The sequence below is a fragment of the Fusarium oxysporum genome, chromosome 4 (assembly GCF_000149955.1).
Source record: "Fusarium oxysporum f. sp. lycopersici 4287 chromosome 4, whole genome shotgun sequence".
In the NCBI taxonomy this organism is placed as follows: Eukaryota; Fungi; Ascomycota; class Sordariomycetes; order Hypocreales; family Nectriaceae; genus Fusarium; species Fusarium oxysporum.
Window position 1 is genome coordinate 3,809,808 of NC_030989.1, and position 20,858 is coordinate 3,830,665.

A 20,858-nucleotide genomic window follows, 5' to 3' on the forward strand; every position below is an offset into this window, starting at 1 on the left:
ATTCTGCTCGACGGTTGAAGAAATGACTTCTTGTGTCCGATCCTCCTAACCAAGAACAGACAGGGGTGCGTGAATTGGATAGCATGGGAATGGAGACAAAATGGAGACAGAAAAAAAAGGGACTGAGGGGGAAGGGAAGGGACGGACGGGAGGGAAGGAAACTCAACGAACCCGGATGTTTATGGCCTCCGTCTAAACCAACAACAGGTCTACAAGACCCAGGGATCTGGATTCAGCAGTCTCGCTTATCGCCGCCGTTCGGGGGAGATCGAGCAGGACTCACTAAGCTAAACGTAGGTAGTGGTAGGGTGCTCGATCCGCCACCAACAGCGCCAACGCACTCTAACTGGCGCTAGTTAGTCAGTCATCCGCTATTTTCACCTCAGGCACCCCTACAGCTTTGCTCTACTCGAGTTGGCCGCATATGGATCACCTCACTCACGACTAACAGCTTGGAAAACTTTATTTTTCCTTCATCGCCCAATGTTTAATGACTTGGCCGACGATCGAGCTATGGTGAAGCCATCACCATCGTCTCTGACGTATCTATTCCGTATCATCACTGCAATAAAACACCTTCGTCGATTTACAGACAGACATGCATTTGCCCCAATATCTACTCCACAGCTGTCGAATCTTGGTACTCAACATTTCAGTGCATTGTCCTGGTATCAGCAACAGAACACTCCCTCGAACACACCAGATAGCTTGTGCTTCAATCGACCGAGGCTCGTTCAATTAAGCGAAGCCGATGAACAACACCAACAAAGACGTTGCACGATTCAGGCACGACTCATCTCTCCGCTCTTGACCTCAGGCACAGCTCTAGACTTTGCTAGACCATCGTTTGAATAACGGCATGCCCTGGTCTAGTCGCATACCATGTTGTCGCTGAGGAGACAGACTGATAGACGCTTCGTCTGCCTTACCCGTCCCGTTGATGGTTCCTTGATTTAGCGACAGTCACATTCCTTGCGCTGTCGATGAAGCGTGGCTCGATTCAGCAGGCGCTGTATTGGCATTCCTGTCGCGAGCGCCACTCCGAGCAGTTCCAAGGTCTTTTAACCCTAATTTGTCAATTCACTGAGTCTTGAACTCGATATAAGGTTCGGCACCGGCGTCTTTGCCTTGGCTTGACAGGCTGTTCCGGGCTTGTCTAGTCTTCTCCAGGTTTTACCACAACTGCTCGTTTGTTTGCTCGCTGCCTTTGTCTTCTAGGGCTAGATCCCGTGTCGCCCGTCGTGCCCGTCAAGCCCGCCTCACCCGTGTCACATCCGTCGTCACATACTATGCTTCTTCCGTCAAGTCTTGAGCCTCGTCGAGGCGACGCCTCTCGGTCATCCGAACATCCTTCCACTCCGGGCCTATCGCTTGCCTCATTTGTCACAGCCGAGTCGAGTCGAGTTGTTGACCTTCGCCCTGTGGGACCTCTCATCGTGTGATTTTCCCAACACCCCCATGCTGTTCGTCTTGCGACAAACTCTCCATCCGACTCACCCCTCGTATAAACTTTCGCCGTTGATATAATGGAAAACTCTAATTGCCTTCTGTCCAAGGCTCCACATGCTACTGACAGAAGAACCTTTTGGGGAGTTAGTCAATCACCTCCAGGCTCGATATTAGAAACGACACTGAGGCCTGACGGCTAGCTTATCCTCTGAAGTGGCTAGAGTCGCAGGTCTGACGCTCCGGGGTTGTCGTCAATGTCCGACCATCGCTGCTCTATCGTCCGTATCCACTCGGCCGATCTCGACCTACGTTTCTCTTCACAGAAACGACCAGTCTCTCTACTAGTCGTCGGTGCCTGGCTCGTCTGGATATGTTGACCCAGAGCAATTCTAGACCCTCTGGGCCCGCCCAACCGTACCGCTGTTATATCGTCTCCGGCCACAAACGAGAATTGACGATGATGGCGAGGGTTATTTTGATGGCTTCTTCGATCGCACCGGAGCTCAGTAACCGTATCCTGGCTTGACTGGCTTTGCGTGAGAGATGTGGATGTAGAGCTTGTCCGGTCAATAATGCCAACCTCCTCCATTACTGTTGACTCTTCGGTAGAATCGTGCTCCCTCCTGGCACTACCCTTGTGTGGCGGCATGTCTGCTGTGCCTCGTCCACCTGGACCAATTGAGAGCATAGAAGCACTTCGTGACTGCAGTTCTTCTCGGCCTTGCTCAGGGCGTGTCTTTCTATCGTCGTCTGCATGTGTCTCAAGTTGGCGAGCGCCGGTTGCTGCTTTCTTCTTCTTCTTGAGGTGGTCTTGAACCCGGAACCCTCTGCTCAACCTGATCTCATTGCTGGTATCCATGGTTCGTGTTCCAGATACTGTTTATAAGATGTTAGCATGGAGCGGATACTAAACAAATCTGGAAATGAGCATGAACACTTACACACTGTATCCTGTCGTGTTAGTAAGGTGGGATTACGTTCGTTCTTGACAGTTGCTTCAGTGGCTGTTTTACGTCAAATGTCAGAGTGTATCGAGTGCTTCACGGCTGGGCATACTTACCTCCATTCGAGGTGTCCTCGTCGGCCACGTCACTGTTGATGGCCCTTTGCCCTCCTGTAGCAGCTCCAGCTCTTCCCCTGAGGAGCCTACCGGCCCTGGCGAGTGCCACAGCCTCCATGCCTTGATCAGACATTCGATGAATAAACATCTCAAGACGTTTAACCTCAGCTTTGTACCGTGCATCCTGGACCATCCAGTGTTCTTCTATGGAGTTGTGTCGACTTGCCTCGTCCTTGAGTGCCATTTTTGCTTCTGCAAGCTCTTTTTCGAGCTTGGCAATTTTTCTGTGTCGAGTGCCATAAGCTTCGCAAAGGAGCAGGATATGTGAGCGATACTCTGCGGAAAGTGCTTCGTTTGCAGGATTGGTCATTACTGCAACCTGCAAGGTTTCTGCCACTTGGTCAATGGAGGGGTTGTGCCAGATCTGCTGGCCTGCGTTAATGAACAATTTGTCTACTTCGTCCAAACTGTATTCCGCCTCAGCCGCCGCGGTAGTCGCCTGGTTTGCCTGAGATACTCCTTGCCAGCTAGGGAGTCGCGTCATGCTCTTCTTCAAGCGGTGGGCATGCATCTCTTTGCTTTTGGGAGGATCTTTGTACAAGTCTTGTAGGGCTGCTTCGGAGCGACGATACTTCAGATCGTGCTGTCGAGCTCTGTTGCCCCCAAGAAATCGTAGCCAGCTTTGGTCCGCCATGATGCGTTGCATTTGTTTTGGTGTTTGTCTGCTAGGTATGAAATGTTGATGAGGATACTGGAATACTCTGGCTGCCTGAGTGACTGATACTGATCATAAGGTTGGCAAGCAGGACCTATCTGCTACTGACTGTCACTGCCACTGCCGGTGACAGTCATTTTACCTCAAGAACAACAAACTCGGTACACATGCAGGCACGTACGTCACCGCTCTTATTCACAGTCCTTCAACATCCCTATTTCATCTGCCGTTGGGTGGGCACATAATGTATACATTGTACTCAGTCGTATCGACATGACTGAAATGTTCGGGTCTACAGACACTTCCTTTGTAAGTCCATCATTATCACACATTCATTAAGCAATCCTCTGCGAGGCCAGAACCAAACAACTCTGTGTTACAAATTCTGCCACGTTGCCATTTGTGCACTCAAACCTCCCCCTTGATCCACTCGCTCTCACTCAGTCTCCAACCAGTCCTGAATGAATGTTCTGCTTCCGCAACAATCGATTTCATTTCCGATGTTTGCTCAGGCTCATCCGTTTCTAGGTAGCCCATATTCCCCGTCGATGTAGATAACGCACGGTTTTGTCCCGGGCCAGATTGTTCTGAGTAGTTCACAAGTGATTCGAGGATGGTCGAGCTGGTGTCTCTCTTTAGAGCTGGCTGAAGCGGCATTATACCGCAATCGTTCAATTCGAGAACTCTCGCCTTGACACTGCGAGGAGAATCGGATCGGCCTAGGAAACTGGTAGTGCTGGTTATGCTGGTATCGGTGTGCTCTATCTCCTCTTGGATATCGGATAGAGAAGTGTATTCATGCGCCTGGACCTGCTTTTCAATGTCTCCATGGTCTGCAGGCTTCTTGATCGGAACCTCAGGGAGCGGACGAGCTGAGGCTTTTGGTGCTGCAATTATAGGGGCTGCTTCGGTCAACCGCCTGGGACGTGTTGACGAACGGGGCTCCTGCTGGACCGACAGAGCATCATCCGATACTGAGCTACTAGGACTCTCTGTACGAAGATTACCAATACGAAGTGGTTTGATGGAACAAAACCCTTCGCTTGCGTGCTCAGCCATGTCCTCTTCCATGTCGACTGAACTGTCGCCCAACTCAGGATCCGGTGCGAGGCTCAGTTGGCGCAGGTTTAGTAACGATCTATAGAGAAAACGGAAAGAGACGAAAGGTGACTCTTTTGAGTCGACTAGGATCCAATCGTAGAAACAGGTCTCATCTGGTGAATCGAGGAGACCACCTGACGGCGACCTGCAAACCACCAGGGCATCGTACTGTATATCTCTGTGGGAGCACTGAGCTGCCCGCTTGAGTCTAGCGGTCCCCGTTTGGCGCTGTCCTCGGCCGTGTCACCCTCGCTCTGTCCTAGCGAACCGACAAGTTGAAGCGTGTTAACACATGGGCTCACAGAGTATTGAAATCTAGGACAGGGACCGCTTTGTAAAGAATGAACGTAGAAGCAACGTGCCTCTATCCCGTCCCTGATGCGTAACACGCCATCTTCCTTGTATTTCCAGCGCTCGCTTGGCTCACATAGGGAGCGTGTGATGGAACCTGAAGCTCCATTGAGAACCCTCACGCCACAGTTTGTAATGTTTCTGCCATTCATGAAAATCTTGAAATACAAGTAGCGTGGCAGTTGTGACGTTTCGTTGAGTGCATAGTGGATTCCAAAACGTGATCCTAAACCCAGTCAGGCAGGGCTCCCTGGAGGCTTTGGTTCAGGCAAAGACAAACCTGGGTCTGAGGGGATGTAGACAGAAATCCGAGGACTGGTCTTCCGAAGCTGGCGTGGCAATGAACGAAGTCGGCTCGAGGCGGCAAGACTTAAGCAAGACAGTTGATCAGCAGACGGCAGAACACTCTGAGAGGAGGAATCCGAGAGACGAAACTCAGGGAGCTTAGCCAGTTCGGGCTGAGTGACGATTGCAACTTCAATTCCCTCAAGACAAGGCATGTTACACAAGCTCTAGCAGGTAACCAGCGATCCGAGAAGGCCATTTACAGACGAAGATGAAGGGAAGGCGTCTTTGAGGGTCGATTTGGCAGAACTTAAGTGGCAAATACCCTCCCTGAGTGTAAGGAAATCCGGGTTGCTTGGAGATTGTTAATGAGAGGTATGAGGGGGAACTGGCAGCCAGCTGTTGTCGGCTGGCGAATATGGCCAGTTACCTACGCACCTTTCTCTCCCTGGCGCTTGTGCCTTGCTTGGTTCCTGCTGCCCTTAGACCTGGACATATTACAATGAACCAATTTCAGTCAGGCTCGCCCTTGACCTGATTCATATCACATGGCTGCATATGTCAACAAGATTCTGAGCACAATGCTAACCTGCATGGTGGTATTACTGTCGAGTTTGCCCAAAATGGATTATTGAATAAGCTGTTTCATATCGAAGAAATTGGCAATCCTACCATTGATAGCTTGTCAAAAGTCCCAGCTGGTTTGGGCTTTGTCACGATTGGCAGCTTGAGCGAAACCAAGGTTTATTCCTTCATGTGTAGCTGAGCGATACAGGTAATCGGGCTAACATAAATAGCATTCGAGTATCATTCATTGAGTATTTCCAGATCCATCCGTCGTCTAGCTTTGTCCTAGCACCTTCTTCGTGTCTTCCTCCTTGTCGATGAGTCCTAGACTCCTTATTTGTTTAACGCTAGGCGCATCATCGCGCGCTGTAGCGGACTCGCTTCGGGCGTAGGCGGCTTGCATAGCGAGAGCTCGAGCATGCTGTCGATTGCTGTTAATTCACTGTCCTACTATGCCGAAAGCAACGCCGAATCTGCATGCTTCAACCTACCTCCTTCTTGTGGTGGAGGCACTCGTAGTAATCTTCGAGAACCAGACCGCACTTCTTCTTGCCAGAGTCATCAGCGGCAGTGGTGTTGACCACATAGCATCCCATAACCTCCTGCCAGAAGGGAAAGCAGCGGCCAACGCCTAGAGTCCAAGTAGATGTCGTCAGTCCAAGGAATGTTTGACTGGTTGTATGTGGGCGTGGAAGCTGCCTTGGTAGACTTACCGCCGTTCATGCCGTATCCCGACGCCATCTTGAGCCAATTGAGTATGTGTCGAGGCTTTGCGCGGGTCGGGCAGTATCTGATCGTTGAATCGCGGTTCGTTTGACGTTGTAATCGTGAAGTGCTTCTGGCTCTTGAGTTCACCCGTACCTTGGCCGAGTAGCAAATCGGTGCGCGTGGATTGGATGGTGAAGTGGATCCTATCGGCTCACTGAAAATAACGCTTGAGCCGCCACAGATGTATATGTGTGGCGTAGTATATGTGGCTGTAGCTACCCAAGGTACTCTACTACACCTTAACCTTGTCCACTCTGTTCAGTACTAAGGTAGGTAACCTGCCACTTTGTTAGTTGAAGCTGGTTAACCAACATATGACCTCTCCTTTTCCAATCCCAAAGTGAAACTATTTCTCAAAGCTTCACTAACACTTATGCCCTCATTGACTCTATCATCCGACTGGAAATACTATCGTCATCATCATCATCATCATGGCGGCTCATGTCACGCTGGGTGCTGCGAAGATGGTGCTCTTGGCTGTACACTTCGCAACCATCGCCGACATCGATAGCTTGACCTATCTCATTGGTCAACATGCAGCAATACTACGGCCTGAGCTGGTGCTCCGAATCATTCTCACATATCTTCCCGAAACCCTCAATCCGGCGGTGTATGTACCTCTCATACAAGCCATAGCCAGCGGCGAGTCGCCATTACAGACAAGTTCAGACTACCAGCTCGACACTTCTTCTGTTCAAAGTATAACAGAAGATCAGGCTTCAAGAAAAGTCAAGAGACTTCATCTTCTCTCCCTCAAAAATACTGATGTGCCTCTCGCTCTCGCTGACGAGGCTGATCCACTCACCTCTTTCTTACTTTTGAGGGCTTACAGAATGGACGAAGAAGCGGGCATGTTACCACAAGTTCCTGACCTGGTATCCCCATTTCTGCAGCATTCGCAAGACCTTCACACATGGATGATTTCCACGGTACTCCCTCTAGTCAGACGAAACTACGAGTATTATCCACAAAGACCTATACGGTATTCGCTGCTTGAGTTCCAGAATCTACCTGACAGAACGGCCATCGGTTATCTACTCGCTGAGACAGGTGCCGTCGATGATGATTTTGGCCTAGCTGGCCGTGATCTGAGTGGGCTTGTTGGGCCTTGGCTGCATAGCGAATCGAGGTGGAAACGCGAGGCCTTTGACCAAGATGTATCAAATGAAACGGATGCAGCGCCTGAATTATCATGTCCTGGTTGGGAGCAGGCCCTCGAATGGCTCGCCTCTACAGCGGCAACATCCTGGCCAGTCGCTCTCAAAGCCATTGAATCCTGGGATGGGCCATCGGATATAGACCTGGGAAATGATGCCGGTTCGTGGCTTCAGGAAAACCAACAGCAGTATCTCGACCGCTCTTATGCCAGAGCCGTCCTAGCTTCTGCATATCTTGTCTCTGATGCCGACGTGGAGGCTTTGGAGGCAGCCTTCAGAATTTGCAATAAGATTCGGTCCCTTTTGGATGAAGACTCCGATATAACACTTCAATCAGCAGTAGAAAATCTTGCTCCTGTTCCACCTTTCGATATAGATGCATTGGGCGGAGCCAAAGCTGCGACATACCTACGTAACGACCTACTACAAAGCTCAAATCCTCTTACAACCCCCAAGGAGGAATCTCTTGATCTTCTCCCTGCTCTCATCCAAAGCGCTTATATTCTTACACACTCGGGCGTCCCCTGCACAGTCCGTAAAGCTGGGGATCTAGCATTTATTCAAGATCAGCAGGAACAAAAATCGCAACTTGGCCGGCTTATACGAAATCTTCCAACCCGTGCATCTGATGACGACGGTTGCTGGATCCGGGGACGAAAAGAGATACTATGGTTGCACGGTTGGGGAAACAGTCCGAAGTCCACCGGGGACGAAACTTTACAGGGCATATTTGGCAATGTGACCCTGGAGTTCATTGAGACAGAGCTTTTGAAAGCGATGCTCTCGCGCTCACGTATGTAAAATGAGCATGTCTATATGACCAAGTTACACCTGACACGTCTTAGGATACAACCTAGCAAGAACCATTTACGATCATGAAGGACCAGATGCGCCTCTGTTGGTATCTGCCGTGTTGAACACTGCACAAAACGCAGCTCTCGGGGCATTCGACAATGCTTCAAATCCAAACCGAAATAGAGGGGGATTGAAAAGATGCGACGAAATGTAAGTCAGTTAATATATCCTCGGGACACCATTGTTGACAACCAAATCAGCCTCAAAGCTTTTCCAAGAACGTTAGGTACAAATCATCCCGTCAGAAAACGCATCGAAGCATTGTTGAAGGCTACTCATGCCTTGAGCGACTATCGCCTGGTACTCAAACAAGGCGAACCTTTCAGTCCTGTTGTACTTCGAGTGCACTCTGATCCGGTCTCGATTATCGAGAAAGTTCTAGAACAAAATCCCAAAGCATACACACGTTTGCAAGAGTTTGAGGAACTGGGAAGCAACATGATCCATGCGAATTTGCCAATTTACGTGAGGCCAGGCAAGCAGCAGCCGATACCAGAGGATCAAGACGCGGTCAAATCATTGGTCACAAAACGAATCGTCGCCATGTGCATCAAAGCTGCTTTGCGCGAAGACGACTTCGAAACAGCATACTCTTACGTGGTAACCCGTCTTGGTGCCGATGAGAACGTACATAAGTCGCAGCCTGCAGGCATATCTGACGAATGGTCCTGGAAGGCAGCACTTGACGCTGGCAAGTATGTCCGCACGGAGAGATCCCAGAAGCCAACGCATCTTGGAACGGCAAGTGGAAATCCCGAGATACGCCATCTCGAGCAGCGGATTGAGTGCCTAGCAACTTCTCTACGGATAGCACCCCCGTCTCAGCTTCAGGAAGTATTAAAGACCTTCCGTCGTTGCGAAGAGCAGTTGGATGCTGCAATCAAGGAGGAGGCCGCTCGAGAAGCTGCCTGGGACACCGCAGGTGACCTTTCGGGTCTCCCTGGCTCGTTCGATACACCAGACCCAGACAAGGCTTATCCACCCCGCAACATATCTGCCAGCGCGACAGCTCGTCAGGCTGAGGAAGCACCAATGTCTCTCTTCGATCTTTCCAGAGCCACAGCTAGGGTCGCGTCCAGGAACCTAACTGTGTTGTCAAGCTTGCAGGGTTCTTTTACATCAGATAAGACGAATCCAGAGTCGGAGTCCTCCGAGTCCGAGTTGCACGAGCAGAACAGAACAAGGAAGAGGGATCAGCTAAGAGAGGCTGCGACTGGTACACTGGTATCTGGTGTAGGGTGGCTGCTTGGAGCAAATCCAAATCGACCTACAAGTGGCCAGCAGTAACCAGACATGTGCCCCACTGGGGACCATTTATCAAAGAGGGCGAGGAAGCGGCCTTGAAATAGCAGGTCGGGTTCTGTGGAAAGGATAGGTCACCAAAGGCATACATTCAACGCAATCGACTAGCCATCAAAGTTGCTTACATTTTTCAATTCCCATGCGAGGGATGCAGGCGGGCTGGGTCCTCATTGTGAGTTGAGGGAATCATCTCCATATCGTTCCCTACTTACACATATAATACGAAGCTATAACCATCTCGAAAGTGTGACGGGCAGGTCAAAATACCGAGTTGAATAAGCGCGGAGACGTCAGGCGCATCAAGGGTAGAAGTTTAATAACACAAATATTTACAAAGTGATAAACTGAAACTAGTCGAGAGATTGCTTCTATGGCAGCTATTTATTACAGGCAATTTCTCGATGTTCTTTGAAATGAATACAACGCACTGTCAAAGGCATGCATCGCTGGATGCTTCATGGCCGCATGTATGCTCTTTTGTAATTCACCATGAGTAATAGGGAAGTTGAAATAGCATTTCCGCACGGCTATAACTCTTGTTTGACTCGGCCCTTAAAGGAGCATTGGCCCAACTCACTGTTCAGACTTGTTGCAGCGAACCCATCGGCGGTTGTCCTCGTGTATGAAATCTGTCCAGTTTGGGGGATCACCCTACCATTTAGTCAGCAGGATCACAACTTGCAGTCCTTACCAGTACACGGATCCAGTCTTGTAGTTTTGCAAGAACTTATACTGGATGTTGGCGATAAGTTTGCAGAATCATAATCCCAGGGGTATGTTGGAAGAGCTTGGCGAGAAGACGGTGGTTGAGAGGACTTCGCGTACCGAATCGCTGAAAGCTGAGAAACATTATAAACCCCACGCGTGAGCCTAGTGATAGCGGTTTTCATTGATTGTCAGAGTTGTAGGGGGTGTCAAGTTGTTTTACAGCGATGTGTGATTTGATTGGCGGTGGGTGAAACATTTACAGGCGTCTCTGAGTCAATAACTAAAGTCAGTCAGGACGAGCAGAGCAGAGCAGAGCAGCAGCCACAAATGACCGTCTCGCATACCCCATAATAGTATGTGTATGTGATACGAGGACAGCACAGGCAGTTGAGTCGCGAGGCCGCATTCGAAGTTGAGTTTGATAGTCCATGTGATTCACCGATTAGGCCGGAGTCGACATCTGGTTGATGTTGTGCTGGCAATAGCTATCATAAAGTCGTCGAAGACGCGATGGATGACTGATGAAGTGTTTGATTTGCAAAGATCCGGAAGCTGCCAAATGTGGTCCATCTGTGACCTTGTTGCAAAACCGACGACCAGCAACAAGAAAATTCAAGTGACGCAGGCCGAGTACCCATTTTTGATTCCAATCCCTTAACTGTCGCAATCACACTAAACTCCTGTGTGAGCAGAGCCCGATTCAGTCTGCTGTGGTCCATGAAAGATAAGAAAACAACGAGTAAACAACAGATAACAGAAGAAAATTGAACAAGCAAAGTTACGGGGTTAGTAGAGGAAAGGAGAATGGACGTGTGATCCCAAAGACTGATCTTTCAGTCGAGTCGTGGCAAACATCAGTTATGCGTTTACTGGATGTTGCGATCGGGAGCGCCTGGGAGGGTTAGCAGGTACATAATTGGGAGGACGTCAGTAGTAGGTCGAACCTCCATAGGCATCGCGTGTCTCGGATCGAGAGGCAGATTCGCCATAACCAGCTCCTCCAGCGCTGGCAGCCGGGTCGCGAGTTCGAGCAGCATCTCGGTCGCCTCCGCGTTCGTATCGGTCACCACCACGTTCATAGCCAGAACCACCAGGGCCTCCACGAGGGCCATAGCGGTCTCGCTCTTCACGACCGCCACCGCCGCCTCCTCCTCCGTAGCGATCACGGCCGTAGCCCTCGTCACGGTCACGGCGTTCATAGCCTCGATCATAGTCGCGGCCACCATAGCCGCCTCGATCCTCGTAACGACGCTCATCACGGTAGCTGCGGTCGTAGTCGCGGCCACCACCTCCTCCTCCGCCGCTGCTGCCACCGTAACCACCTCCACGCTCCTCATAACGTCGCTCGTAGTTGCGGTCGTAACCACGGTAGCGGTAGGGGTCATCACGGCCGTAACCGCCGCCGCCGCCGCTGTAACCACCACGTCGGCGATCATCGTAACGTCCAGGACGAGGCTCTGTGACTGATCAGTACATTATCCAATATGTTGCTACTGGGATTCCTTACCTCGCTTGGGTGGGCCAAAGTACTTGCCAGGAGTCGGGGTACGAGGGCGGGCTCGGCGGGCCTTCTCGATGCTCAAAGTGCGGCCCTCGATCTGTTCGCCCTGAAGACCCTCTTTGGCAGCTTCGGCTTGCTCAGATGTGACCATCTTGACAAAGCCAAATCCACGGGACTCTTTGGTATGGGGGTCACGCATGATTTGACACTTCTCAACATCGCCATATTTTTCAAACATCTTGGACACCTCAGCTTCGGAAAGCTTTGGGTGGATACCTGTGACAAAGAGGTTGGATCCAGGGTTGATAGCACCATCATCGTCGTCCCGGGAAGCAGACACGTCCTTCATGTTGCTATTGTGGATATAGATGTCAGTATTTATCGATGAGGTGAGACTCATTGCAACGAACCTGTCACCATGGCCGCCGGGTGAAGCGGAGCGACGGCGGCTGCCTTCGTTGTCGTCACGAGGGCGAGGCGAGGCACTTCGGTTGTCGCGCTCATATCGAGGAGCCTCATCTAGAACAGGCCGGTTAGCTATGTGCGCAAGCCGAATAGATACGATAGGACGGGTTGATCGGGTGACAGGGAGGTGCTGAGTATAAAGTGCTGCAGGCGAATTTGATGGAGTGTTGTTCAAGTAAACAGTAATAAAGAGCAAGCAAGCGCGTACATCAACGCGCTTGGAGCTGGCAACGAACCTTCGTACCGGTCGCCATTGGCAGCCTCGTAATCCATCGCGGTAGTAGCCATCTCTTTTGATTTGGTTTTGTCTAGTAAAATATAAAATAGACAATGGGGCCAGAAATGGTTTAGGTGCGGTGGCTGACGATGAATAGCTCACGCGCAGGCTGATTTGGTGAAAAAGGCGAAGTTGAAGAAGGGAGAAAAAAAAGTCGGCGTAAGGGGAAAGGGAAAAGCAAAGGCGCCGCAAGGCAGCAAAGCCGAGTATTAATAAGTGTGATAAAATAAAAAAAAGGAGGGCCTGGGAATGCGGCAACAAAGTTGACAGCGGTTTTATCGAAAATGCTGTGCAACAAAGAGAAAGAACAAAGAAGTCTCTACGTTGGCCGAATATAAAGACTTTGGTTAGGCCAAAGATCAAACGTACCTGATGGTGATGGGCAAACAGCACCAGACGAGATGGCTCGGAAGTGGATGGGCCTGGTGATGGGGACGGATGATGAATCGAGGGCGTGCGTGCGTGCCCGTGTTTGGTTGGAAATTGATGGGGACAAGGGCGAATCCAATTGCGACGTTAGCGCTGCCCGTCAGCAAGGCAACTACCTAACCTAGCAGGGGACAGGACCTAGGCTGTTGTCTGATTGCTGGAGGCTGAGGCTGAGGTACCTGAACATGGGTGAAAAGCAAGTCGAGTTTAAGGTATCAACTCAGCTGCAAGCCAGTGTCATTGTCTGAAGAGGACACTGTCCCATTCGAACGAAGTATATATTTCGCCGTTCCCGACAGTTTGGCAACTACGTAATTACCTTATTACAGTGCTACCCCATCCTATGGATACAGTATTGTCCTGTGTATAAAGGTGCAAGGGAGGATGTAGGTAGGTATCTTGTTGCATTTAGCAGACTATACTTCCTTTGAAAAGCCAAGCTTCCATACAAGCTACATAGCATCACTCTATATTATCTCATTCTTATAAGATATTAATAGGTAGGTGGTCATATAAGACTATAGGAAGTCAAGCAGAACCGTCAGAGGCCAGTTTCAAGTGCCTACCCTGGAGCTTCATGTATATCCTACAAACCTGCTTGCACCGATTTGTTGCTGGGACGTATTTGACAATCTATCTCCTATTCTGACCTGGTAATTAACCCGTTACAGATGATATAGGATTTAATGTTTGTGTTCCTGCGAAAAAGTTGCACTTTGAGTACAATGTCAGTTATTCCCCAAATTAACCACCGATGTTTCAAGCGGGGAATCTCGATCCAGCCAGCCATGAAACCCAAACTTATATATCTCTATATATATCCTTTTGTACCATAGCATCTGACTCATTCCTCATTTGCTATTCAGCAGCCAACCCACGATCTCGAAGCCACGGACAATGTCACTTAAAGGAAAAGTTTACGCGCTGACTGGCGGTGCAAGCGGAATCGGCTTCGCAACAGCCAAAGTTCTTGCACAACGCGGGGCTACTGTGAGCATCGCCGACATTGACCCCGATGCCATGTCAACTGCTACAGCATACTTTGAGGAGCAGGGCATCGAGGCGCTAGTTTCTCGAGTCGACGTCTCACAGCGGCCCCAAGTTGAAGACTGGCTAGACGCTACTGTTGAGAAATATGGGAGACTCGACGGGGCAGCTAACGTGGCTGGCATTATTGGGAAGCACCACGGTCTTCGTGCCGTAGCGGAACTTGAGGATGAAGAATGGCATAAGATCATCGCTGTGAACTTGACAGGAACAATGTATTGTCTACGGGCACAGCTCAACAGGATAGTAGACGGAGGCTCCATCGTCAACGTTGCTTCTATTCATGGCATCAAGGGCAGGTTGCAAACTGCACATAGTGGGTCTCTAAAGCTGACCAGTATAATCAGGATTTGCCAAGCACGGCGCCTATGACGCCAGCAAACATGGAATAGTTGGGTTGACAAGAGCGGCAGCAAAGGAGAATGGCCACCGAGAAGTGCGAGTCAACGCTGTTGCTCCTGGAGCTATATATACCCCATTGATGAAGAAGGCATGGGATATGCACAACCGACCAGACGACGCCGCTTTCGACGAGCCAACTGCCTTCCAGCGCCAAGGTACGTCAGAAGAGTGTGCCAATGTGATAGCTTTCCTCCTCGGCCCTGAGAGTACCTTTGTAAGTGGAAGCGTTTATGAAGTGGACGGAGCCTGGATATGAATAGTTAGTCTTCATCATGTCATGATAGGGGCTGCAAGCCCATACACTGGATTTTGAGTTGAGTTTCAAGCTCGATGGAGTCATGGAAAGGACAATCGCATGTTGATACCGTTTACCAAACATCCTCGGGATCAACCATATGAGTTTCTCCATCATCTCGAATGTGCTGACGATCCTTGTCCCGCTTCATGGGCTTGCGCATGTCGAATGCGTCCTCGCTTGCCCTGGAAGGGTCCGTTGCGTGGTCACCGTAGTAGTCCTTCACCACGCGGAAGACGCTGTAACCCAGATTCTTGTAAAGGGCAATGGCTCTGTGGTTGCTGCTTCGAACGAACAAGTCCACGAACCAGGCGTTCTCAGCATCAGCTGCAACTTCCAGCTGATCAGTCAAGATCTTTGCAATGCCAGATCTTCTAGCTTCCGGGGCAACAGTGAGCGCCGTTATGTGAGCGTGCCATGGTAGGTAATGCTCGGAGAATTTGTAGGCTTCCGGAGAAGACTCGACTTTGCCCATGACTGCCAGTCAATATGTTAGCCTCGACAAGCTGGTACTGAATGTAAAGGATAAATCCCACTATATCCAACAATGTTTCCATCCATGTCCTCACAAACTTGAAAGAGGGATGGCCATTTGGCATGGTATTGGAGGTAGAAATTGAGCTCGTAAGTTTCCGTGAAAGGGTCAAGATTGCACTTGGAAAACTTGTTCACATCGTCAGGTCGAAACCGCCGAAACGTCGCCATATTCAGAACTGCTTTTGCGTTTTCTGATCAAGAAATATAGGAGCCACACTTTATGTAAAAGAATGGCTGTACGAAGCTGGAGTTTGTCTGTCTTCAGCCAAACAAGTAAAATCGAGACAGTTCGGGGGCGTGTCTGATGAGAACGAGAGATGTATATGAGAAATCCGAACTTCAGACTGCCCCGCGAGAGCTTCTGATAAGTCCAGTTTGCTTCTTTTTGGTGTAGCGTGGCTGTGCGATTTATTTGGAGACAACCTAAGCCACAAATGATAGTAAACGTTTTGACATTCCCCTAGACATTCTGCATAACATTATCTCCTCCACTGGGCTGGCACTAACACCAATACCCTTTGCCCGCATTAGCGCCAGTCCTGGCACGGTCCACCTTGTGTTTCGCTACCAACATCGAGCCGCCACGACGATATCGAGAAATATTAAACGCTGTGATAGTTGAGTTGAGTCGAAATACCCTGGGATGTATTTGTAAGATTGCGTATCATCGAAAGGAGATATGGCATACCGCATAAAGAATGAACCCTAAGCATATGGGACGCCCTGGGAGCTCGGTTCGTTCATTGTCCTGTCCTTTTGTTGGCGGCCAATTTGGTGTGATCAATAATTAGTTAGCCAGTACCTAATAAGGGTCCCTGGTCACCTAAGCCGATATCATTTCAAGCGTCGCCGACTCTCCCTCGACATCCCCCATTTTGAAAGGAGACCAAGCAACCACTAAGTCTGCGATACAATATTTTACTGCAAGAAAGGGTCGACAAAAATTCCCGAAGCTTCTTGATTTACGCCGCGACTCGTGAAATAAGGCGGTGTCCAACCCGCTGCACTTGGCGGTGGAACGTTGGTAGTCATAGGCTTGTGAGTCTAGCCAGGTTGTGGGAGGACTCCTGCATCTGCAGTTCGACGCATCAAAAATGCCATCATCGCCGCATACTCCCAGACACTCTCGGAACTCGTCCGCCTTCGATAGCTTCTCAGGCTCGCCCCAAGCCCGAAGGCTCTCCAAGTCATCGGTGCAAGAACCTTCCACCCCGTTCCGAAACAGCTTCAATCAGCAGGATGCATCCGACTTGGGTGGAAACGGCATGGGCAACCTAGCTGATGAGCTTGCCGACGCCTTTTCTGACTCAGGAGACGAAGGCGAATACACAGATGGTGATGCCAACAGTGACATGTTTGGAGCTGAAGGGCAAGGGCAGGGCAGTGATCAGATCGACGAGATCGAAGATACCGAGGACACCAACAGTCCTAAAAAGCAAGGAAGTGATAGGGCAAAGGCTATGAACCTCACACTTCTCTCACCTCGACGGAAACACCAGCGTCAAACTAGTAATTACGATGGGAGTGAATATGGCTCGGAATCCGACCTGGATTCCCCTGGTATGCCACCTGGCTTGGTGTCCAAAATGGATGCTGTAGAGTCGCTGGCTCGGAGAGGAACAGAGAACTACGGTGGCCCAGCAGACGATGTTTTCAGGAGAGTGACGAACGCCCTGCGGGATCTCGGCTCCCAGTCAAGTGTTGAAGCTAGCGCCTCAAGGTCTGTAGATGCGATGGCGCTTTTAATACAATTTGAGGCTAACATAGATCATAGGTTGATAACGGCACACTCAGCGTTGACCACGCACCTGAATCACCAATCTCGCCAGATCCATAACCTCTCCTTCTCTTTGCTGTCTCCTCTCGTTGCACCGCCGGACCCAGAGACTATTGACGACTTGATACCGTTGCTCTTAAACCTCTCTGATGCCATGCCACGGCCTTCAACATCGGCCTTCAACTCCTTAACAAGCCTTCACACCCTTACAACTGAGCTTGTCCAAAACCTCAATTATCTCTCTGACACACTACACATGTCTCGCCAGACAACGGCAATGGCGACAAGAAGACTGAAGAGTGCAAAGGAGATTGTGGCTGAGATGAGGAGGGAAGAGGAGCTTAGGGAGGAGGGCGAGCGATGGCTGACAAGGGGCAATTGGGGAGAACGTCTGGAGAAGAGAGAATGTGCAGGAGTGTGTGGAGATGTGATTGGCGGATTCGAGGAGGTCTGCAATGGATGGCGAGAGAGACTGCTCGCGCAAGCAGAGGCCCAAGCATGAACAATGGAATGAGTCAAGTGCTCGTGTGCTAGTGGTGCGGGACATACTCACATGCCGACCCTTTCCAACATTCGGGCCTGGAGGCCTTTATTTTGTTGCGCATACATATATATCCCTGACTGACTGACATCATTCTTTTTCCTTTTCTTTTACCCCTTGAAAACGCCATTCCATATTTTCTTTGTTCATTTTCACAATTTTCAGGGTGGCTTGACCGTGCTTTGAAGGAACAAGGCGCAGCAAGGTATGGAGGGAGATCTCTGTTGGGAGACTGACCTCGACATGATAGAACAATTTTTAGAGGCATCGTCAAAGAACGAACAATAGAATGAAGTGATGACTCAAGGTTCCCATAACCGCAAGCTGCAGGATATCTGACCTCGAAGTGTTGGAGAGTTCAGCTTTCAGTCGGGCGTACAAGAACACCCAAGATAGCGTATAGCATGAACGATTGTTATTATTTACCACAGCTTGTTTTCCCTAGAATCGACGTTTGCTTGTGGAGTGGAGTTTAGAAGCCATCCGAGCGGCCACAGGCCAGTATTCATGTCCGTCCTGGGACCCATCATCTGGCCAAAACATTCCATTGGAATTCAGGTGGGGGGAGAAGAAAAAAGGGGATAAGAGGGGAAAAGAGCGACGCGGTTTAGACGCGTTGAGTGGCGTGTCGTCGCGGATTAACGCGAACCGTGTCAACAGTGTTCCTCATTCGTAATAGCACTGTAGACAGAACCAGGCGCTTATTGGACGCTGACACGCTGGTAGTCTGAGAGGCCACAGACAAAGGACACAAACAAGCAATGCAATCGATGACAATTCAGAGCCAACCAATTGACTTGAGCCTCGAAGGCTGGGGCAGAGAGATCGCGCTACATACGCGCGTGTTACGTTCAGCTGCGATCCAATCACTGAATTAACTACAGTTGTTCAAGATCACCGATATCTAGATGAGTACCTAGGATATGTCGATATATATCCGTAGATGCTAAAGTGAGTAAAGCATGTTCTCGTCATCTGTGATCGCCAAACGATGAGGTCTGAACTAACTAGCTGCGGAACGTCCCGCTTGTTTGTTATACCTTAGCTTGTAGACTGCTCCGAGACCGGCTCCGAAAATATTGATTGTCCAGATACAAACAAAATAAAAACAATTGATCGTCTCGCATCCGGGCACCAGACCTTACAAATATACGTATGTATATTGCAAGGAATCAGCCTCAAATCAATTAGCCTCAATTTTTATTACTCTCCCACTTCTTGTGTCTCGCGCCCTTGTTGCATTGCCCGCGTGCATATTGTTGTTTTGTATGCGTCTAAGTCATGCATAAGGCGAATGTATGCGCTTCTTATTAATGACATTCAATATATGTAAATCCTTATGTCTGGTATGGCTAGCTTGAGAGGCTAGTAGTATCAATTTCAATTATTATTACGGCGGCTGTGAAATAATCATAGGTACTTAGTCAAAGCCCCGTTTCTTGTTGTTCACATAGGTCGAAATCAAATGCACAACATACTATTGTTTGGTGATGCTTTCTTCCAGAGTCGACACCTCTTTTCCTCTCAGCCGTTGAGAATGACGCAGCAGCTGACACCAAAGGCAGACAGATGCCGTGCCATGTGCTCGCCGGCACCAACCGAATACCCGGATTGCCTATGTTGGTAAGTAAGGTACTGGGTATCATGAATCAAGAGGGACCCTCCTGATAAGAGAGGGGGGACAGGAACAATATAGTTTCAACGGTCTCAAGAAGAAGAGGAATGGGAAGAACAATTGAGCATCCATGAGTTCTATTGAGAAACAAGAAACCTGCCTATGTCGAACAATGGTCGTCCACTCAATCGCGTCTCATTATGTTCAAGTCTATTGCTCCTCTCGTTCAATAACAGAATCACGGTTCTTCTGCTATTATTTTGGTTGTTGTTATTGACCCGCGCGTTTCCTGGTCGTCCGCGGTCCCTCCTTGTCAAGCCCGTCCGGGGGGCGCAGGGGGTTTGGTTCTGATGTCTGAGCTATCTGATTGGCCACGCGATTTCTAGCGCGCCATGAGAGCCCCAGTTCAACCTCCCTCCAACAGCAACAAGCAACATCCCTCACGAGAGCTGCGACCCTCTTCCCGCCACCCCTAGCGCATTTCTGCCCAGCACCACCTCAGCACTGGACATTACCGCACCTCACCCGCCCGCTTCAACCTCCGTCCTCCACTACTGCTGGCTCTGGCTGACTTGGATCTTGCACCTCACGCCTCATATCGTCAACTATCGCGTCGTGCATCATCACAAGCTTTCCTTTTTTCACTTTCTTCGAGTCGACGGCCATTGGTTCTCTTCAGCATATTATACTTTTATCGATTAAGTACGAGCTCGCTTCACTAACGTCATCGAGTATTGTGATCAACGTTTCCAGTCCCTGTCTGGGTTTCTGCGAGAATATCGGGACAATGCGATAAACGCCTTACAACGAACAAAGATTGATTTTAGCTGGACGGTGCTTGGGACTGCGCCCTCACCGTCTCGCCTCGACTCTCTTTTTATACTCATCGCTTGATCAATATCAACCAAACGACGCTCCTACGATTGCCTCGCAATCTTCATATCTATAACCACCACCTGCTACAACGGCCCTTCAGTACCTTGACTGCAAACTGTATCGCCAATATCGAAATTATGGCGGCGCTCCCAGAAGCCGCGGGCATGGCTGCCTTGAATCATCAATCCGCAAAGCGAGCTATCGACGAATCCAAGAGCCATACCGCCACTCCTCGCTCATCCACACCTCCCCGCTCAGATCGCGCCCGTTTAGAACCCCGACATAGCCACGATAACGCACCAAACCGTGCTCTCCGCAGCAATGCCAGGAAAAGCGAAGGCGCCCGCGCGAGTCCTTTCGACATCGATGCCGTCGATAGTGCGCTGCTCCGAGAGTTTCAACGTCCGCAACGTGAGAGCACCCCAGGTGCCAGCCCTCATCGTAAGCGGCAGCGAATAAATGGCGATCGGTTTGTTGACCCCTTACTTTGACCGCCGCATATGCTCATCCTCCTGCAGATTCATTCCGACCCGCTCTGGCCAGGACCTGCAAGCAAGCTTCAGTCTATTGCATGAGGATGGATCTCCTGCCACACCATCAAAACAAAAGAAACGTACACCACATGGCGAGCTCCATTTTCAGAAGAGTATGTTGTTACCTAAACACCCTATCTAACTCGGACATTGACATGAAATGCCAGCGGAGGAAGCAAACCGGACCTTTTCCCACCTGGCTACGTGCTGAGCTCTTCGAGAGCTCTGTACCACAAGCAGCTACC

At 50.0% G+C, this 20,858-nt stretch overlaps 10 protein-coding genes across 16 annotated transcripts; 6 read left to right on the forward strand and 4 right to left on the reverse strand.

The window, feature by feature from the left end:
* Positions 1-481: 481 nt before the first annotated feature.
* On the forward strand, positions 482-935 carry FOXG_18771 (uncharacterized protein; the record flags this gene model as incomplete). The annotated part of the gene is made up of 1 exon (XM_018398914.1): positions 482-935. A coding segment is annotated over one exon (374 nt), but the record flags the coding sequence as incomplete, so codon positions are not given.
* A 731-nt stretch (positions 936-1,666) lies between these two features.
* FOXG_04221 (uncharacterized protein) lies at positions 1,667-3,203 on the reverse strand (the record flags this gene model as incomplete). Its single annotated transcript, XM_018382162.1, has 3 exons — positions 1,667-2,325; positions 2,391-2,453; positions 2,510-3,203. 3 exons carry the CDS (start codon positions 3,201-3,203, stop codon positions 1,667-1,669), a joined length of 1,416 nt encoding a protein of 471 aa, XP_018238826.1.
* Positions 3,204-3,966: 763 nt separating this feature from the next.
* FOXG_18772 (uncharacterized protein) lies at positions 3,967-4,368 on the forward strand (the record flags this gene model as incomplete). The annotated part of the gene is made up of 1 exon (XM_018398915.1): positions 3,967-4,368. One exon carries the CDS (start codon positions 3,967-3,969, stop codon positions 4,366-4,368), a length of 402 nt encoding a protein of 133 aa, XP_018238827.1.
* Positions 4,369-5,526: 1,158 nt separating this feature from the next.
* On the reverse strand, positions 5,527-6,410 carry FOXG_04222 (NADH dehydrogenase (ubiquinone) Fe-S protein 5). The gene is made up of 3 exons (XM_018382163.1): positions 6,242-6,410; positions 6,020-6,159; positions 5,527-5,949 (listed from the first exon to the last, which is right to left on the reverse strand). Exons 1-3 carry the CDS (start codon positions 6,267-6,269, stop codon positions 5,803-5,805), a joined length of 315 nt encoding a protein of 104 aa, XP_018238828.1. The 5' UTR covers positions 6,270-6,410; the 3' UTR covers positions 5,527-5,802.
* A 142-nt stretch (positions 6,411-6,552) lies between these two features.
* Positions 6,553-11,284, forward strand: FOXG_04223 (uncharacterized protein). Of its 2 annotated transcripts, XM_018382165.1 has the most exons (4): positions 6,561-8,246; positions 8,299-8,458; positions 8,509-9,782; positions 9,838-11,284. In XM_018382165.1, exons 1-3 carry the CDS (start codon positions 6,728-6,730, stop codon positions 9,593-9,595), a joined length of 2,766 nt encoding a protein of 921 aa, XP_018238830.1. In that variant the 5' UTR covers positions 6,561-6,727; the 3' UTR covers positions 9,596-9,782; positions 9,838-11,284. The 2 variants fall into 2 exon arrangements, with proteins under 2 accessions (XP_018238829.1, XP_018238830.1); XM_018382164.1 differs by having other exon boundaries at positions 6,553-8,246; positions 8,509-11,284.
* FOXG_04224 (uncharacterized protein) lies at positions 8,441-13,053 on the reverse strand. Of its 4 annotated transcripts, none has more exons than XM_018382168.1 (6): positions 12,521-13,030; positions 12,230-12,338; positions 11,826-12,172; positions 11,263-11,775; positions 10,663-11,210; positions 9,882-10,586 (listed from the first exon to the last, which is right to left on the reverse strand). In XM_018382168.1, the coding sequence occupies exons 1-5, from the start codon at positions 12,570-12,572 to the stop codon at positions 11,185-11,187; spliced, it is 1,047 nt and encodes a 348-aa protein (XP_018238833.1). In that variant the 5' UTR covers positions 12,573-13,030; the 3' UTR covers positions 9,882-10,586; positions 10,663-11,184. The 4 variants fall into 4 exon arrangements, with proteins under 4 accessions (XP_018238831.1, XP_018238834.1, XP_018238833.1 ...); XM_018382167.1 differs by having other exon boundaries at positions 9,882-10,598; XM_018382166.1 differs by having other exon boundaries at positions 8,441-11,210; positions 12,521-13,053.
* A 708-nt stretch (positions 13,054-13,761) lies between these two features.
* Positions 13,762-15,614, forward strand: FOXG_04225 (uncharacterized protein). Its single transcript, XM_018382170.1, has 2 exons — positions 13,762-14,332; positions 14,385-15,614. The coding sequence occupies exons 1-2, from the start codon at positions 13,888-13,890 to the stop codon at positions 14,693-14,695; spliced, it is 756 nt and encodes a 251-aa protein (XP_018238835.1). The 5' UTR covers positions 13,762-13,887; the 3' UTR covers positions 14,696-15,614.
* On the reverse strand, positions 13,797-16,261 carry FOXG_04226 (acetyltransferase). Of its 3 annotated transcripts, XM_018382172.1 has the most exons (4): positions 15,960-16,261; positions 15,271-15,909; positions 14,741-15,211; positions 13,797-14,685 (listed from the first exon to the last, which is right to left on the reverse strand). In XM_018382172.1, exons 2-3 carry the CDS (start codon positions 15,437-15,439, stop codon positions 14,808-14,810), a joined length of 573 nt encoding a protein of 190 aa, XP_018238837.1. In that variant the 5' UTR covers positions 15,440-15,909; positions 15,960-16,261; the 3' UTR covers positions 13,797-14,685; positions 14,741-14,807. The 3 variants fall into 3 exon arrangements, with proteins under 3 accessions (XP_018238837.1, XP_018238836.1, XP_018238838.1); XM_018382171.1 differs by having other exon boundaries at positions 13,797-15,211; XM_018382173.1 differs by having other exon boundaries at positions 14,741-15,909.
* Positions 15,792-18,109, forward strand: FOXG_04227 (uncharacterized protein). Its single transcript, XM_018382174.1, has 2 exons — positions 15,792-16,991; positions 17,046-18,109. The coding sequence occupies exons 1-2, from the start codon at positions 16,366-16,368 to the stop codon at positions 17,548-17,550; spliced, it is 1,131 nt and encodes a 376-aa protein (XP_018238839.1). The 5' UTR covers positions 15,792-16,365; the 3' UTR covers positions 17,551-18,109.
* Positions 18,110-20,217: 2,108 nt separating this feature from the next.
* On the forward strand, positions 20,218-20,824 carry FOXG_18773 (cell division cycle 20-like protein 1, cofactor-APC complex; the record flags this gene model as incomplete). The annotated part of the gene is made up of 3 exons (XM_018398916.1): positions 20,218-20,549; positions 20,599-20,726; positions 20,781-20,824. 3 exons carry the CDS (start codon positions 20,218-20,220, stop codon positions 20,822-20,824), a joined length of 504 nt encoding a protein of 167 aa, XP_018238840.1.
* Between the last annotated feature and the right edge of the window lie 34 nt (positions 20,825-20,858).

Coding starts and splice junctions, on each gene's coding strand:
- FOXG_04224 (XM_018382166.1), bottom strand. CDS start 12,572: ATGGCTACTACCGCGATGGATTACGAGGCTGCCAATGGCGACCGGTAC. Junction 12,339..12,520: donor CAATGGCGACCGGTACGAAG/GTTCGTTGCCAG, acceptor GGCCTGTTCTAG/ATGAGGCTCCTCGATATGAG. Junction 11,776..11,825: donor CTTTGGCCCACCCAAGCGAG/GTAAGGAATCCC, acceptor GATCAGTCACAG/AGCCTCGTCCTGGACGTTAC.
- FOXG_04225 (XM_018382170.1), top strand. CDS start 13,888: ATGTCACTTAAAGGAAAAGTTTACGCGCTGACTGGCGGTGCAAGCGGA. Junction 14,333..14,384: donor TTCTATTCATGGCATCAAGG/GCAGGTTGCAAA, acceptor CAGTATAATCAG/GATTTGCCAAGCACGGCGCC.
- FOXG_04227 (XM_018382174.1), top strand. CDS start 16,366: ATGCCATCATCGCCGCATACTCCCAGACACTCTCGGAACTCGTCCGCC. Junction 16,992..17,045: donor GTTGAAGCTAGCGCCTCAAG/GTCTGTAGATGC, acceptor CATAGATCATAG/GTTGATAACGGCACACTCAG.
- FOXG_04222 (XM_018382163.1), bottom strand. CDS start 6,269: ATGGCGTCGGGATACGGCATGAACGGCG. Junction 6,160..6,241: donor GGGATACGGCATGAACGGCG/GTAAGTCTACCA, acceptor CTTGGACTCTAG/GCGTTGGCCGCTGCTTTCCC. Junction 5,950..6,019: donor GCCTCCACCACAAGAAGGAG/GTAGGTTGAAGC, acceptor AGCAATCGACAG/CATGCTCGAGCTCTCGCTAT.
- FOXG_04223 (XM_018382164.1), top strand. CDS start 6,728: ATGGCGGCTCATGTCACGCTGGGTGCTGCGAAGATGGTGCTCTTGGCT. Junction 8,247..8,298: donor AGCGATGCTCTCGCGCTCAC/GTATGTAAAATG, acceptor GACACGTCTTAG/GATACAACCTAGCAAGAACC. Junction 8,459..8,508: donor TTGAAAAGATGCGACGAAAT/GTAAGTCAGTTA, acceptor CAACCAAATCAG/CCTCAAAGCTTTTCCAAGAA.
- FOXG_04226 (XM_018382172.1), bottom strand. CDS start 15,439: ATGGCGACGTTTCGGCGGTTTCGACCTGACGATGTGAACAAGTTTTCC. Junction 15,212..15,270: donor TGGAAACATTGTTGGATATA/GTGGGATTTATC, acceptor ATTGACTGGCAG/TCATGGGCAAAGTCGAGTCT.